This window comes from Ruditapes philippinarum, unplaced genomic scaffold, assembly GCF_026571515.1.
Source record: "Ruditapes philippinarum isolate M1 unplaced genomic scaffold, ASM2657151v2 ctg509_1_1_1_1, whole genome shotgun sequence".
Lineage (NCBI taxonomy): Eukaryota > Metazoa > Mollusca > Bivalvia > Venerida > Veneridae > Ruditapes > Ruditapes philippinarum.
The window spans coordinates 107,539-122,930 of NW_026859313.1; the positions used below are offsets into that span (position 1 = coordinate 107,539).

Below are 15,392 nucleotides of genomic sequence, written 5' to 3' on the forward strand. Positions count from 1 at the left end.
TGCACAAGAACCATAACTCTATCTTAAGTAATTACAGAGTTATTGCCCTTTGTTACTTTTAAATTTATTTTTTTGTCCGGACCATAACTTGAAGACTAATGGTTGGAATTCAATATAACTACAAACAATGGTCAAGCATATTGAGAGGAAGTGCAGTGCATAAGAACCATGACTCTATCTTGACTAATTACAGAGTTATTGCCCTTTGTTACTTTTTCTTGTCCGGGGCATAACTTGAAAACTACTGGTTGGAATTCAAAACAACTTCATACAGTTGTCAAACACAATAAGAAGAAGTGCAGTGCACAAGAACCATAACTCTATCTAAAGTGATTACAGAGTTATTGCCCTTTGTTACTTTTCCATTATTTTTTTTGTCCGAGCATAATTTGAAGAATAATGGTTGGAATTCAATTCAACTTCATATACTGATCAAGAACATTGAGAGAAAGTGCAATGCACAAGAACTATAACTCCATCTTGACTAATTACAGAGTTATTGCCCTTTGTTACTTTTCCTTGTCCAGAGCATAACTTGAAAACTACTTTTTGGAATTCAATACAACTTCATACAGTTGTCAAGGACATTAAAAGGAAGTGCAGTGCACAAGAGCCATAACTCCATTTTGACAAAATACAGAGTTACTGCCCTTTGATACTTTTCCTTGTCAGGAGCATAACTTAAAACGTACTGGTTGGAATTCAAAACAACTTCATACAATGGTCAAGCACAATAAGAGGAAGTGCAGTGCACAAGAACTATAACTCTATCATCACTATTTATAGAGTTATTGCCCTTTGTTCCTTTTCTTTGTCTTTCTGGACTTATTACAGAGTAATTCAATTAAACTTCATCAATGGCCAACCACATTGAAAGGAAATGCAACATATAAGAACCACAACTATTTTTAATTGCCCACAACCATAACTCTATATTTCAATTCTTTTACAAGGTATTCTGTTACTAGTAACATCCTCATTTCCCAAGCAGTCTTGTGGGGGTATTAATCACATTTAGTGATAGTTCTAGTTGAACTTTAATTCTACATTATCAAGGCTCTTATTTTACTATCAAGCACTGAGAATAGTTGAGCATGCTGTCATATGATAGCTCTTGTTGTTTTTTTTTCATTTTCATTTTTGCAATGCCTATCCTTTAACACTAATTTCTCTTTGTTCAAAGATATCTTTATGTTTGTACATATGGTAATTTGTAGATTGTTTTATATAATGTTAGTAAAGATCATGAATATTTTTATTTATCATTTAAGTTAAATGAGTTTCTTTTTTTGTACATTGATATTTCTGTCTGAAATGCTAGAAAGTACAACATATATGTTTTGTTTTGTTGGGTTTTCAGTCATACTAACACTGTTAAAGTCATCTGGGGACTTTCCAGCATTGTTGATCACAGGTGCCCCTCCATACATTACCATTATCTCAGACAGAAGCAGGTTACCTGAGTAGAATGATTTTACCTTGAAGATACTTTGAATTTTGTAATGTTAAGGTTTGTTGAATTAATAACTCTTTGAGCACAAATACAAATGAAGTTATAATAGTTTGCTTATACCTCCGATTTGGGGCCTCCATAGCTAAGTGACTAAAGTTACAGACTAAATAACAAGCGCTGATAATAAATAACCTCACTGCTGATCATTCAAAATCTCTGGAGGAAGATACCCAGGTAGCTTACGAAAGTTTGAAGGTTCTCCTCAGATGTCCGCTTGTGCCTGAAATAATGCACAAAATGGTACCAGAGTCTTCCTCGAGTAAAGTTTCCTTATGACTTTACTGTTTTGATAACACATAAAACCAAACAATACAAACAAATATACTCCTATTGTAGAACTAGGTTATTTTCATTCTCGTTTAGTGAGACCAGAATGCCTTGTTTTATGATTAACCTGCAAAATAGACTTAACAATAATTTGTCATATTAATTAAGTTAAATAGTGAACTTTTTTACAAAAATTATTTTGAGTAATTATTTGCCCATTAAGCAATTCTTTTACAGTATTTTCATTTTCCTTTTTTTACAAAACTGTGTCACTTGTTTTGGTTTGTAGTTGTTCTTTATTTGAAACCTTATATGTGTTAGATTTTATTTTTTAAGAATTTTTGTATCACAGTTTATAGTGTCAATGTATGTTCATTCAATCTCTTTGATATGTACATAAAATACACAGTCATATGTAAAAATAGACACTTTCTGATCATTGAAAGTTTGTCAAAGATAAATTTTTTGGTCAAGTTACTAAAAGTTATATTGTTTCAAATAATATTTGTAAAATGTAACAGGATTTTAAAGGGTGTATAGCTTTTTTATGCTGACTATAATTAGCAGGAATAATTGTATAAGGCATTAGGGGATTCAGATGAAAAAATTCCAAACCTTTTCTGGAATATGCATTACACCTTGACAAAATTATGTGAAGCCCTGGTAAAAACCTAGTAAATTGAAGAATAGAATTATGTTTGTAAATTTCTGTGAAAGTAAGCATTTTAAATGTGCTTTATAGTTGATGTCATTAGTTCTAAACCCTTTTTAAGATAGTAGTTGAATATTTTGTTTGGAAACATTTTAAGTGTGTTAAATATATAAAAAGAATTAAAGAGGGGCACTCGAGGTCTTCCTCCACCAGTTAAGCTGGAAAGTCACCACATGACCTATATGCTGTGTTGGTGTGATGTAAAACCCAACCCCCATCAAAAAAATATATATATTAAAAGACATTCTTTGCTAAAACTTTCCAAAGAAAAGCCGAGACATTGAAATTAGGTGATAGATCAGTTTTAAAATTGTACGTAATAAAAATAGCCCTATTAAGAATTTACTGCTCCAACTATAACAGATGGACAATACATACATTTGTATTTGTTATCTGAAAGGAACAAAGTACAAAAAAGGGATTATGAAACACTTCAAAATAGAGGAAACATATCTCACAATAGAAATTAGGAATAATGAATTTATTTTGTATTTTAAGACTGTTTTTTTTTTGCACCAAATACGCTAAATAATCATTATGATGTGAATTATGGTGCTTTGAATATTTATCTTAAAGTGCAAAATCTTGTCTGTTTTTACATAATGTTTGAGCTTCTTTTTTTACATAATGTTTCAACATTTGTTAAGTTTTTTAAATTTTATAAATTGTTGTCATTACTAATGATTTAGCGACTTGCCCTGGAAAGTTGTTTTTAAATCTGCTTATTCATGTTTACGTAGTTGAAAAGTCAAATGTTTAGAATACCTGCAGAGCACATTCTAGTAGTATTAAAAATGATGTAAATGAAAGAGTTTTGTAAATATGAGTCTGTTAAGATTGTTGTTATGCATTGTGAACTTTAAATACAGGTGAGAACAAATATAGCATAATCTTCATAATGTAAAACCAGAATGTTTGTCCCCATAATTATTATATTGTGTAAGTTTGATATTTTGTGATTTGAAATGCTTCACCTTTAGCTCTAGGTCACGCTTGAGGTCAATCATCCTGTGCCCAAAATCTAGGTCATTTGTTTATAAGAATCTTTGTTTCTTTGGTATCTTAAGATAGTAAGTACTTGAATGTGAAAATGAGGCCACAAGGTCAATTACCAGTGACGCTTTTTAAAAATTCAAAGTTCACAAATGTGACCCATTTTGAATAAAAGGTTATCCAAACATATGCTTAGTTATATTGTTAAAATGGTGTTTATTGGGTCATCTAGATTGACAAACAAGTTCACCATGTCAGAGAATCTTTTTTACCTGAAAAAGGTGTGATGCTTATAACCATGTATATGAATTGTAGCTCAAAATACACTAGATATACAGACTTCTCTTTAATGGTTTAATCAATGCAAAATTATTTAAGTTATATTTTAAAGTATCTAGGTATGAATGAGCAGATTTGAGAACATCTTTTTGTAACATTGTTAATACTTACAGACTTGAAAATATTGTTAATACTTGATTGAAAGTGTCTCTTCTTAATTAAACTATAGGTTGTGTTATATGTGAGGTCCTTTATATTTTTGCTTTTTTCATCCTGAATGAGTGAATCTATCTTGAGCTTATATAACGGGGCTTATATAATGTCGGGAAAATGATAAGATATTTTGTAGCTTGTGAAAAGCTTGTTAGTAATATAATTTTATGTTGTATTGATTTAACAAGGAATAGTAAGTAATACATATATTTAAATGTCATATAGATATAGAACCAAAGAAGTATGTTAACTACAGGTAATGCTGGTTTGTGAAAAAATATTTTTCAGGCTAAATCAAAATTATTTTAATATAAACAGCGAATGTTGCTGATACTCTTACAATATTTTGACATCACATTATCACATTATTTGTTTGAATGTTTTATTACATTATGCAATGAATTTCATAAGTATCTGCTTATCAGCCACTGCTGATTCAGATTAAGATGGTGTTTTTGGTCTCAGTCGGGTACCAAGTGCTCACAGATGAGCTTTTGTAACAGCATGATGTGCACCTTTATTTTCAAGTTATTTAAATAACATCAAACTTTACAGGGATGATCAAGTAGGTCAAAGGTGCTTAAAATAAAGTCTTTCAAAATCTCAAAAACTACAATGCTAAGAGCTTTGATTTTGGCATACAACATCACATTTTGTCCCTTTACAATAGAAATCATGCACCAAGGTCATTGTGCTCCAAGGTCATTGCCCCCCACCATTAGGAGTCACTAAGCTTACAAAGACTTGTCTAGTAAAACACAAATAATGTTCTTTTCTGAAACTACATGTCCTAGATCTAAGATGTTTTGCAAGTAACAGTGCCTGGAAAACTGTTACAAACGTTCTATGATCAAAACATGTCTTTGGGGTCAAAAATTGAATCCGTTCTGGGTGATCAGTTATGGATCTTAGATGAGTGAATAAGGTTTATAGTGGGACTATTTGAATAAGGTGCGTGTCAGAACATTGCTAAAATTTGTTTGGCAACATCTTATGATGATTTCTTGTGTGAACTCTGTACATATATCTTTGATGGGAAAAATGAACTAATTAGCAACGTGTATCTCATTGAATTTCTTCATTATTTCAAATTGTTTTAATATTTTGCTCCCTATAGTGTAGATTTTGTGTTAGATTTATAAAGGAGATATATCAAAACTCATAAGTAAACATACATGTATTATACTTAATTGTTCAAAGTCATTTTTCTGGTCTGATACTTGAAGTACAATAGATGTTATCCGGAACTCAGCAAATATGGGATTTCTCCATCTAAACCCGTACCCATCTAATCCGGTACAAACTTTTCTTATTAAAGCTTTAAGGTGCACTACTGTTTACAATGAAGTGCTTAAATGTGTTGTGCTTATTATAGATATTTTTACTAAATGTTAAATTGTACACTGGTATTAGATGGGAGAACTTCACATTTGCTGAGTTCCATAGTAACTCTATTGAAATTTTAATCAATTTTAGTCTTGTTTTTAGAATATACTTGTACCTGTATGTAGTTTCTGAGGCTATTGTTCCTGTCTATTTCATATATTTGATAACCTTTGTACTTTATATCTTTTATTGGGGGGAAAGGATTGTTGATGGTTAAAATACATTCTAGTCTATATTAAACATTTTTCAAATAAAACTTATAAAATAAAATGAAACATGCTTTATTTATTCTGTGTTATATACATGTAGTATGTGATTATGTCACGACAAAACCAACATAGTGCGTTTGCGACCAGCCTGAATCCAGACCAGCCTGCGATCCGCGCAGTCTGATCAGGATCCATGCTGTTCGCTGTCAGTGTCTCCACTTGTATTAGAGTTGGTAAGCGAACAGCATGGATCCTGATCAGACTGCGCGGATGCGCAGGCTTTTCTGGATCCATGCTGGTCACAAACCCACTATGTTGGTTTTGTCGTGACGCGGCTCATATAAGGAACGGTTGGATGTGGTTTATATCTCACTGAGATGGAAGAATGTTACATTATCTCTACAACTTGTTACATGTATATTTCTACTTGCTTGTCGGTGATTCAATTGATAGAATACACTGTATATACATTGCACATTTGCGTATCATTTATCAACAACATCTCACAATATTCTTTGAATGAATTGATACGACAGCTGTGTCCCGTAAAATACGCAAGTTAAATATTTACTTTAAAGTATAAAGTGAAGTATGAAAATAGTCTCCACATTCTTCACTTCGTTGGCGTTATTATAATTTCATACATCTCCCTTAATGAACGCAGTTTAGGACTGACATTTAGATTTTAATAAAGGAATAAAATGAAATAATCGTTTATAATGACCATGGTGTAATTTGCTGTTATAAGACAAGCAGATTATGTTTAATTTATCTCTGCACAGACTTCAAAGATATAATATGCTCACATTTGACATGTGAAAAAAGATTATTACTATACAGTTTCTTTTGGAATGTAAATACATACAGAAAAAAACTATTTATTTTTTAAACGCTACACACTACTGGTTGGGGACCACCAAAACCGGACAACCACCAAACCCGGACAGCCCGAAAATGCTTAATTTAGTATTTTCTTTGTTCAGTGGTTGTCAGTTACTTTTTTATCAACAATAAGTGCAGGTTTCTTTTAAAATTAAGTAAATAAATTTATTTCAGTCTCCGTAAATAGTAATATTTTAATGTATATTTCAAAAATGTTGACGTTGAAATTTGGGGGTCAAGAAAGCAATGCCTGACCTCATATACCAGCTTTAATCATTTGCAGAGTAAATTATAGAATATCCAAAACTTCAGCATTTGTTGCTGACATATTGTATATCATGTAACAAATCAAAAATCAAAGCCCCAAGCTTTAATCTGAATTAAATCACATCATGTACATATCTGTCCGGACACATGGTACTGTAGTGTAGACAATTTAGGTAATTTTGATACCCTCCTTGTAGAGCCTCAGATATAAGTGTCAATAAAATCAGAAATAAACAAACTAGTGTGTTAGTTTGGAGAAGAACCTAGCTGAACCCTATCATGTAAAGTACAGCGTCATGAAAAAAACTGGCAGTTTTTTATAAGAATAGGCTAAATAAATTTTACAAGTAATAGGGAAGCCAGCTTCCCAAACATTTACTTATTCAAATTAGACATATTCAGGAAGAATTTACTAGATTTAAATGAATTTCTGCAATAAAAGTATTTTACCCAAACATGAGCATAGTATATATTTAAAACATTTTCAATATAACGAATTGAAATTTGTATAAATATATAAGCTCGAACTCAAACTTCGTGAAAGCAGCCCTATGACGTACGTTATCAGTGGCAGTTAGAATGAACACTACCAGCAATAAAAAAGACACCTGATCCAGTCAAATCCATATAGATAATATTGTTTGTCGTGTGCATTACAAACTACGCCGTTCGTAAATAGGCAGTATATTGTTTAGTAATTTATCAAAAGACTTGAACGATGAATGACAAATATAATCTGCCAATAGAATATTGATAACATTTTGTTTCTTGCTGCAATATCTATTGATTGGTCAACCCCACAGAACAAATGTATCAATGTAATGAACTTTACATGAAGGTATGCGATCAAGGAGTAGATATTCGCCAAGTGCGATAATTGTTTTAATGATTAATACAGTATATCTTTATTTCTTAAACAAATTATAAATGACTACATTGGTCTGTGACAGACGACAAAGAAATATAAAATTGGACCGTTATTTTTCGTCTCATTAAAAATGGACCTTTATTTTTTATGAATTAACGGAATAAAGTTAATTAAAATTATTAGTATAAACAAACATGTTAAATTATTGTTGCTGATGTATGTGAAAAGCAGCGAAAACTGTCAAAAATATGTATCGATCGTGTGCAAGTTGATAATGAAAAGACTTTAATAAGGAACCATTAATACACCAGTGTTATGTTTAATCAGCCTGGAAAACTATAAAAACTGCGTCACTGCAATCAAATCTTACAAGATCTTTGGCATATTAAGTAAATAACAATGAGTGGAAAACGGTCAGGAAAGAAAGGAAAGTCTCGCGTGAGTTTTGTGGAAGTGGAAAAACCTAAGACGCGTCTTGACATAATGAAAGCCGAGTTAGATCAAATGCGACGAAGAGACGAAGAAAAAGAACGAGCGTACGAGGAACACAGACAACAGGTTTGACCGACATTTTAGTATAAAAAAAGTCATCACTAGATATGGTTGTGAATTCTCGAATTCCTTATTGTATAATTCTTGGGAGCATTCGAGGGAATTTACGCCATAGGCACTTGGTTTCGAGATAAAAACACATTTTAAAGGTTTGTAAAACTCAAATTTGATTGTATGTAACGATTTTTTTAACGTAGATGTCTCGATTATAAAACCGTCCTTTTTCCGATGTTACAAAACAAAAAACAAAAACACGAATCAAATTTGAGTTCTACAAACCTTTAAAAAGGTTTTTTTACACCGAAACCAATTTTAAGTGCCTATGATTTACGCTATGATAATATGCCAAAAGTTTTGTTTTTTTTTTGTCTCAAGTCATTTACATTTTTTGTGGAAGATGCTCATTATTAAACAAAAACATCTAAGTACTGTGAATAAATAAAAAGTCTAGCTCGAAGAATTGAAAGACAATTTATGAGATGGATTTCTTTCAGCTATAAAAAATGAAGCCGAAGTCTAAATTTTGAGATTGCCGCAGACAATTTCTAGATTGATGGGTTTCTCACACGTCTCTTGCTATATATCTTTTTATTTATTTCTACATGTATATATAAAGTTTATAAAAAAGGAATGAAATTTCTATATTTCCATTATTAAATCTAGAGTAAAAAATTAACAAAAGGACAGTGCCAGGCCAAAGGTATTTCATTTGTGATTTTCCAAAGTATTTTCTCTCATTTCTAAGTTTGGTCATTCTAACTGAAATCTTTCTATTTGAAATACCCTGTTCTTAGCAACTTTGATGAGATTTTCAAACTTCACAGTTTTGATTTGCATCACTTTCTATAAAAAAAAATAACTAGAAACTACAGTAGTTTTTAAATCGGTATCCTTTTTAGCTTACAACTGCATGTTACTTTTTCCTACTTAAATTTCTTACAGGAGATTCGTAAAATGCGAGAGAAGATGGAGGCGGAGAGACGTGAGAAGGGTTTACAATTGTTACCCGACTCGAGGCTCAGTAAACAAGATATCAAGAAGATGTTACATGGTGAAGAGAAACATCTGAGGAAAGAAGATCTCATGAAACAAGCAGGTAAAATATATGTATAAATATGGAATGTGTCGTTGCAATAGGTATTACTGATTTTATATACTGTAATTAGCACAGTTCAGTGATTTTATCGCAAAAATAGGTACACATGAATATATTTCATGTTTGGTCTTTCTTTAAATACACCAAGATCAAGACCCAATAGATGGTCTTCATCATAGAGACACACAGAATGCTTTTGATAGGCGATGTCTTATTTCCAGTAACGGTTTCTCAGTTTCAAAATGGACCAATCTATCAATGCCAAAAACCAGAATAATTCTATTCATTGTTTACATGAAACGATTCAATACAGTCTAATAGTATGAGTTACTTGCGTGATTTTAATACTAAATTACCATATTTTGGATGTTTTATGAAAGCTCTTACACTGACTGAAATGCTAAAAGTGGTAAGTTCACTTTGGTAGACATATGCTAGCTTGTTTAAACAACCTTGTCGATTTTAATTAATTTATGATTATTTTGGGAATTTAGAAACAAAAACTCTGAATAGAAAATTAACATTTGTTTTGCAGCTGAAACATCGCAAATGAAAAATGAAATAAGTATGAAGCATGGAACACATATGAAAAAGAAGGCCCCAGATTTGATGAAACTCGCGGAGGAATTCGCTACGCCTCAAAAGACTTCAAACACGTTCGGTTTACCAGACAGAGTGATACGAGAGTTAACCCTTGATGAGATTATGGATCTAAAGAAAGTATTTGACATGTATGACGTGGCTGGTGCTGGGTAAGCTAATGTGAACGTTGCCTCATTGACAGGAAGAATTATGAAGCTTTAAGGTTTTTTTTTTAATTAGACCACTAAAAGGTTTTATAATAAGACCACGAATAATGGAGGCAAATTCGTCAACATATATAGCGTTAAGTCTTATAATGCGATTATGACCTATATTAATCAAGAAGAGTGATAGACAAAACAGAGATTATGTGTTGCCTTAATTAATTAACGCTCAACTGTTAGGATTAATGCAATATATTTGCTTAGTTTTGAGTTTAGAATAGTCCTTTCAAAATTTAAGATATCAGCAATATGCAACCCGTGGTGTTGGTAGTTTTCACTCTGGATCACGGCAATAATCAACATTGAATTTAACAGAGCACAGTTCAGCCGCAAAGCAGTTTACCAGTACTATGGTATAGTTACCTTCACTTTTGCAATGAACTGATAACTTCTGTCGTTCTGTACATGACAGAGCAGAGGTACAGTGCGAATGACCGGAGAAAGGATTTCATGATCAATCACAATGAAATTGACATGCACCGTTCCGGAATCGAACCCGAGTCCAACACTTTACCTATTGAGCTATCCGGACGGTTCTGCAGGGATGTGAAGGCTGTCTTTGCTATACAGTATACTGGTGGGAAAGGCTCCAGGAAGTATTTCCATTTTCAAGCTCGTCTCTTGGTTCAAGAATGTCAAAACACGAATGACGTAAAGGATCCAAATATTGAACACGTGTCATTTTATTTGTAAAGAAATGAATCTTAAATCTATAAGGAATTACTTGAGTAAATAAAGATTTTACGTGATATTTTCTATCATTTTGGTAGAAAAAAATAGCTGACTATTTCCTTAAAAAGAAGATTTGCTTTGTAAATAAAACGATCTTTTGCGATGTTACTTTATATTCAACTTAATTATTAACTGATTTGATATATACGTGTATTGATTTAGTTCTATATGACAACATAACTTTCAGATACATCAGTAGAAAGGCTGTGAAAAATATTTCTGCGATTCTTGGATTTAGAGCCAGTAAGGAGGCAATAAAAAATACACTCGGTAAGTTAAAATGATTAGAACATAATTATTTATACAAAAATGCAGAAGATTATGTAACTATGTCATTTTTCTTAAACTATTGAGTAGAAATCAATTTACATGAAGTTTGTTAAGGAAGAGAATTATTTTTACGATGTTAAAGTAAATTCAATTATAACTAAGTTGGAAAAAGTAATCGAGTCCTTTTTAAGATGTCACCTAGCTCTTCGTTACGCACTGAATATATCATTAATTCATTACAAAGACTTTCGTACTACAATCCAAGCTAATGTGTAAAAAAAAAAGATTTTTGTATGTAAATACACATTTAAACTGCTTAAAAGGCACGTGTAAAATATGACCGCTCATTTGCTTTAGATTATTTTCTATTCAGATTCCTTCATCAAAGATCCGGCTGGTAAGGTAACGTTTGTAACATTTCTAGAGTTTATAATCAAACATCAGGAAGGAAACGACCCTTTTGAAGAGGCCCAGCAGGTAAAGGATAAACTTTAAATGTTTTAAGAACTCGGCTCAAATTTATGGTATCAAAGAGGGAACATCAGAAATATTTTATCTATCACGTGCGCACGCGATCGCTACTACGTGGTATGCAATAGGTACTATGTGCGCACGCGATTGCTTCTATGTGCGCACACAATAGCCCCTACGTTGGTAAATCATTAGTGTGCACGTAATAGTTATCACGTGCGCACGTATAAGCTTGTACGTCCGCGCTAGTAGCTATCCCGTAAGCATGTGTTAGCTAACGCGTGCGCACGTGGTAGATAAAATATTTCTAATGGCTTCTTTATGCCACCGTACAAATTAGTTTAACTCGTATTTAGTTAATTTAAAATAGACCGACATTTATGGATTCTAAGGTGAGGTTATTAAGATAAATTGCTACCAAAACCATAACTTTGATTGCGGTTTGTCATTGCGACGCGCTTCTGTGATTTTGTTGAAATAATACATAAATACAAAATAAACTTAGAAAGTTCAACTTATACATAGCTTTTAAAGAAACGCCGCAAAGTGATGGTTTTTTTTTTGGTTTTTTTCAAGAATTATTTCTATATTTCTGGTATTTGGTTTAAGCAGTAGTTCTTCTTCAATATATTCAAACAAAATCTCAGATCTATACATAAATTACATCCATGATTAAGTTGAAAGCTTTATTAAACAAGAGGGCCATGATGGCCCGGAAGTCGCTCACCTGTATATAGGCCCCCGGAGCGGGGCCAGTTTAAACCCCAGGGCTTTTATTTGAACAAACTTGGTAGACACCCATTAGAAGATATTTCATGCTTAACATTTAAGGTCTAGCTGGTCAAGTTTTTTTCTTTACACATATAGTTAAAAACAATGACACACTTGGGGCAGGGCCTGTTTTGACCCAAGGGCTTTTATTTGAACAATCTTTGTAGACACTTACTAGAAAATGTTTCATGCTTAATATCTAAACTCTATATAGCTATTCGGGGTTTTTCAAAGAAGACTTTTAAGTTTTTGCTATACACATATAAGAAAATCAATGTCAGCCCGGGCGGGGCCAATTTTGACCCCAGAGCTTTTATTTGAACAAACTTGGTAGACATCCATTAGAACATGTTTCATGCCAAATATCTAAGCTCTAGCTCTTTGGGTTTTTTAGAAAAAGATTTTTTTAAGTTTTTACTATATGCATATAGGGAAAATTAATGACCCCCTGGGGCGGGGCCAGTTTTGACCCCAGGGCTTTTATTTGAACAATCTTGGTAGACACTCATTAGAAATGTTTCATGCTTAATATCTTAGCTCTAGCTCTTTGGGTTCTTTAAAATAAGTTTTTTTTAAGTTTTTACTATATGCATATAGGGAAAATCAATGACCCCCTGGGGCGGGGCCAATTTTGACCCCAGGGCTTTTATCTGAACAAACTTGGTAGACACCCATTAGAAGATGTTTCATGCTAAATATCTTAGCTCTAGCTCTTTGGGGTCTTCAAAAGAACATTTTTTAAGTTTTTACTATATGCATATAGGGAAAATCAATGACCCCCTGGGGCGGGGGCAATTTTGACCCCAGGGCTTTTATTTGAACAATCTTGGTAGACACTCATTAGAAGATGTTTCATGCTTAATATCTTAGCTCTAGCTCTTTGGGTTCTTTAAAAGAAGATTTTTTTAAGTTTTTACTATATGCATATAGGGAAAATCAATGACCCCCTGGGGCGGGGCCAATTTTGACCCCAGGGATTTTATTTGAACAATCTTGGTAGACACTCACTAGAAGATGTTTCATGCCAAATATCTAAGCTCTAGCTCTTTGGGTTTTTTAGAAGAAGATGTTTAAAGTTTTTTCTTTTGGTTGCCATGGCAACCAGAGTTCTGCATGGAATGGAATTCTTTGAACAACTTTGTTAAGGCTTCACACAAGGAACATCCCTGTGAAGTTTCATTATGATCTGCCTTATGGTTTCAGAGGAGATGTCGTTTGAAAAGTGTGAACGGACAACGTACGACGGACGACGTACGACGGACGAAGAGTGATCCTAATAGCTCACCCTGAGCATATGCTCAGGTGAGCTAAAAATAAAAAATGTCACAAAGCAACAATTTTTCACTGGCCATGTGTTAACATGAAAAAAAACCCACTAAATTTCGGGCAATTATCATTTTTTGTTAAAGCTTATAATGAAACTCTCTATCTTCTACCTCTCCTGGTATTCAATAGATTGTTTCTTTTTATTTCTGTTTAAAATCATCATGATGCAAAAATGTAAATGCTATATTATATGTTGATTTTCTTATATTTTCAGTGCTTCAGAATTTTAGATCGTGAAGACAAAGGTTATTTAACGTTTAGTGACATCCGGCTTGCAGCAGACGAAGTGGACTGTCCGTTGTCCAATAATCAAATACAGGAAATGCTTGATGAAGCAGACACAAGCGGGAACGCCGAGGTGGAACTAGGAGAATTTGTTATGATGATGTTACGAACTAGTGCATTCAAATTCTAGTGTGTTAATTATTACATTTTGTTAATTATTACATTTGACTTTGTACAGTAAATAAAAGATTAAGAAAATAAAGTATATTTGTTTAAAAAGTCTTTTAAAATATAATAAAAATGATGAAAGTGAATAAGCAATAACAAATAAACTAAAGATGAAATGATTTTGATCATTGCCACATTTAGCAGAACGCCAATATAGCTTTCAGTGGTAAATGAAATGCAGTTTTCTTTTGTTGTTGTTGTTTGATTTTTCTCTATTCTATTAATACACTCCTTCCCAGTTTTAATGGTGCATCATAGTAAGATTCTTTTTGCAAGATATATTTGATTTTATAACTATTTTATATCAATTTTTTCCTAACTATATATATGACCAGACACAGGCTGTCGACTTGTATAATTAGGGACATATTAGGCGCTATATTTGCATCTTTTTCTCTACGTCTGTATAGATAAGCAGAACTTGTATACAGAATACAAACATATATGTTCCTTATATTACGATCAAGAAACGCAGACATTTAGTGAAGAGGTTGGTCATTTTTGAAAATTTGTAAATATTGCTCAGAACCAAACAAGGAAGTTATCAAACAAATGACAAAAAAAATTGATAAAGTTCTAGCAGTTGTGCTTGTTTTTATTTTCTCTCAAAAAAATGAGAATATATTAAGGGTTGAAGGTCATGTCGTTAGGACATTAAATAAATTATTTTGATTAGCATTTTACCTATAGGATGAGTGTTTGTCAATACAATCAACGATAAGTGGGGGAAAAACAAACAAACAAAAAAGATAACAGACGACACGAAATACAATACACACTGAAGTAATTTTTGCATAAAGTTAAGTCTTTCGCATGTTTGTCAAAGAATCAAAGACTCGTTACTTTTTTGCAAGTAAACAGATGTATTTGCATAAATTGACTGATTATTTGACATTCCCATTGAAGCCAACACGTTACATTAATTGATCAAATTCAGTACTTTCCAGGGTGCTCTAAAATGCCGTTAAATATTTCAAATTAAATCTTGGAATGGAATTGGCTTTTCTTCTGCTATAATAATTAACATAAACTAGAAATTTATCCATAGGACATTTTTGTTCCACTTCATTTCCTGTTAGTGGTTTATTTCATAAAAGTCCAGTGTAATATAAATATACATGTAACTAATCAGAAATAAGAAGTTTCATATACTGTATGATTGTGAAAACTGTTGTTCTTGACTATAAAAGTATTTCATGACACTGTGACCTTGAGCTAGTGACCTCAAAATCAAAAGGGACCTAATTTTAGAGCTGTAGCCCAAACCAACGTTAATAGTCAGATCATCTTTAGTGGTCAATGTCATGCTGACGTTGACCTTTGACC

The 15,392-nt window shown here is 32.5% G+C and overlaps 2 protein-coding genes across 2 annotated transcripts in view; both read left to right on the forward strand.

Moving 5' to 3' along the window:
* LOC132756042 (malonyl-CoA decarboxylase, mitochondrial-like) overlaps positions 1 to 15,392 on the forward strand; it is a 123,209-nt gene that overhangs the window by 44,616 nt on the left and 63,201 nt on the right. The gene's annotated exons all lie outside the window — the stretch shown is intronic.
* LOC132756041 (uncharacterized) lies at positions 7,554 to 14,588 on the forward strand. The gene is made up of 6 exons (XM_060747010.1): positions 7,554 to 8,147; positions 9,084 to 9,237; positions 9,773 to 9,989; positions 10,963 to 11,045; positions 11,419 to 11,522; positions 13,828 to 14,588. Exons 1-6 carry the CDS (start codon positions 7,989 to 7,991, stop codon positions 14,026 to 14,028), a joined length of 918 nt encoding a protein of 305 aa, XP_060602993.1. The 5' UTR covers positions 7,554 to 7,988; the 3' UTR covers positions 14,029 to 14,588.

Bases quoted from the DNA above. Each gene is read 5' to 3' on its own strand.
- LOC132756041 (XM_060747010.1), top strand. From the start codon at position 7,989: ATGAGTGGAAAACGGTCAGGAAAGAAAGGAAAGTCTCGCGTGAGTTTT. The intron at 8,148-9,083 runs GTTTGACCGACA...AATTTCTTACAG, and splicing joins ACGAGGAACACAGACAACAG to GAGATTCGTAAAATGCGAGA. The intron at 11,046-11,418 runs GTAAGTTAAAAT...TTTTCTATTCAG, and splicing joins GGCAATAAAAAATACACTCG to ATTCCTTCATCAAAGATCCG.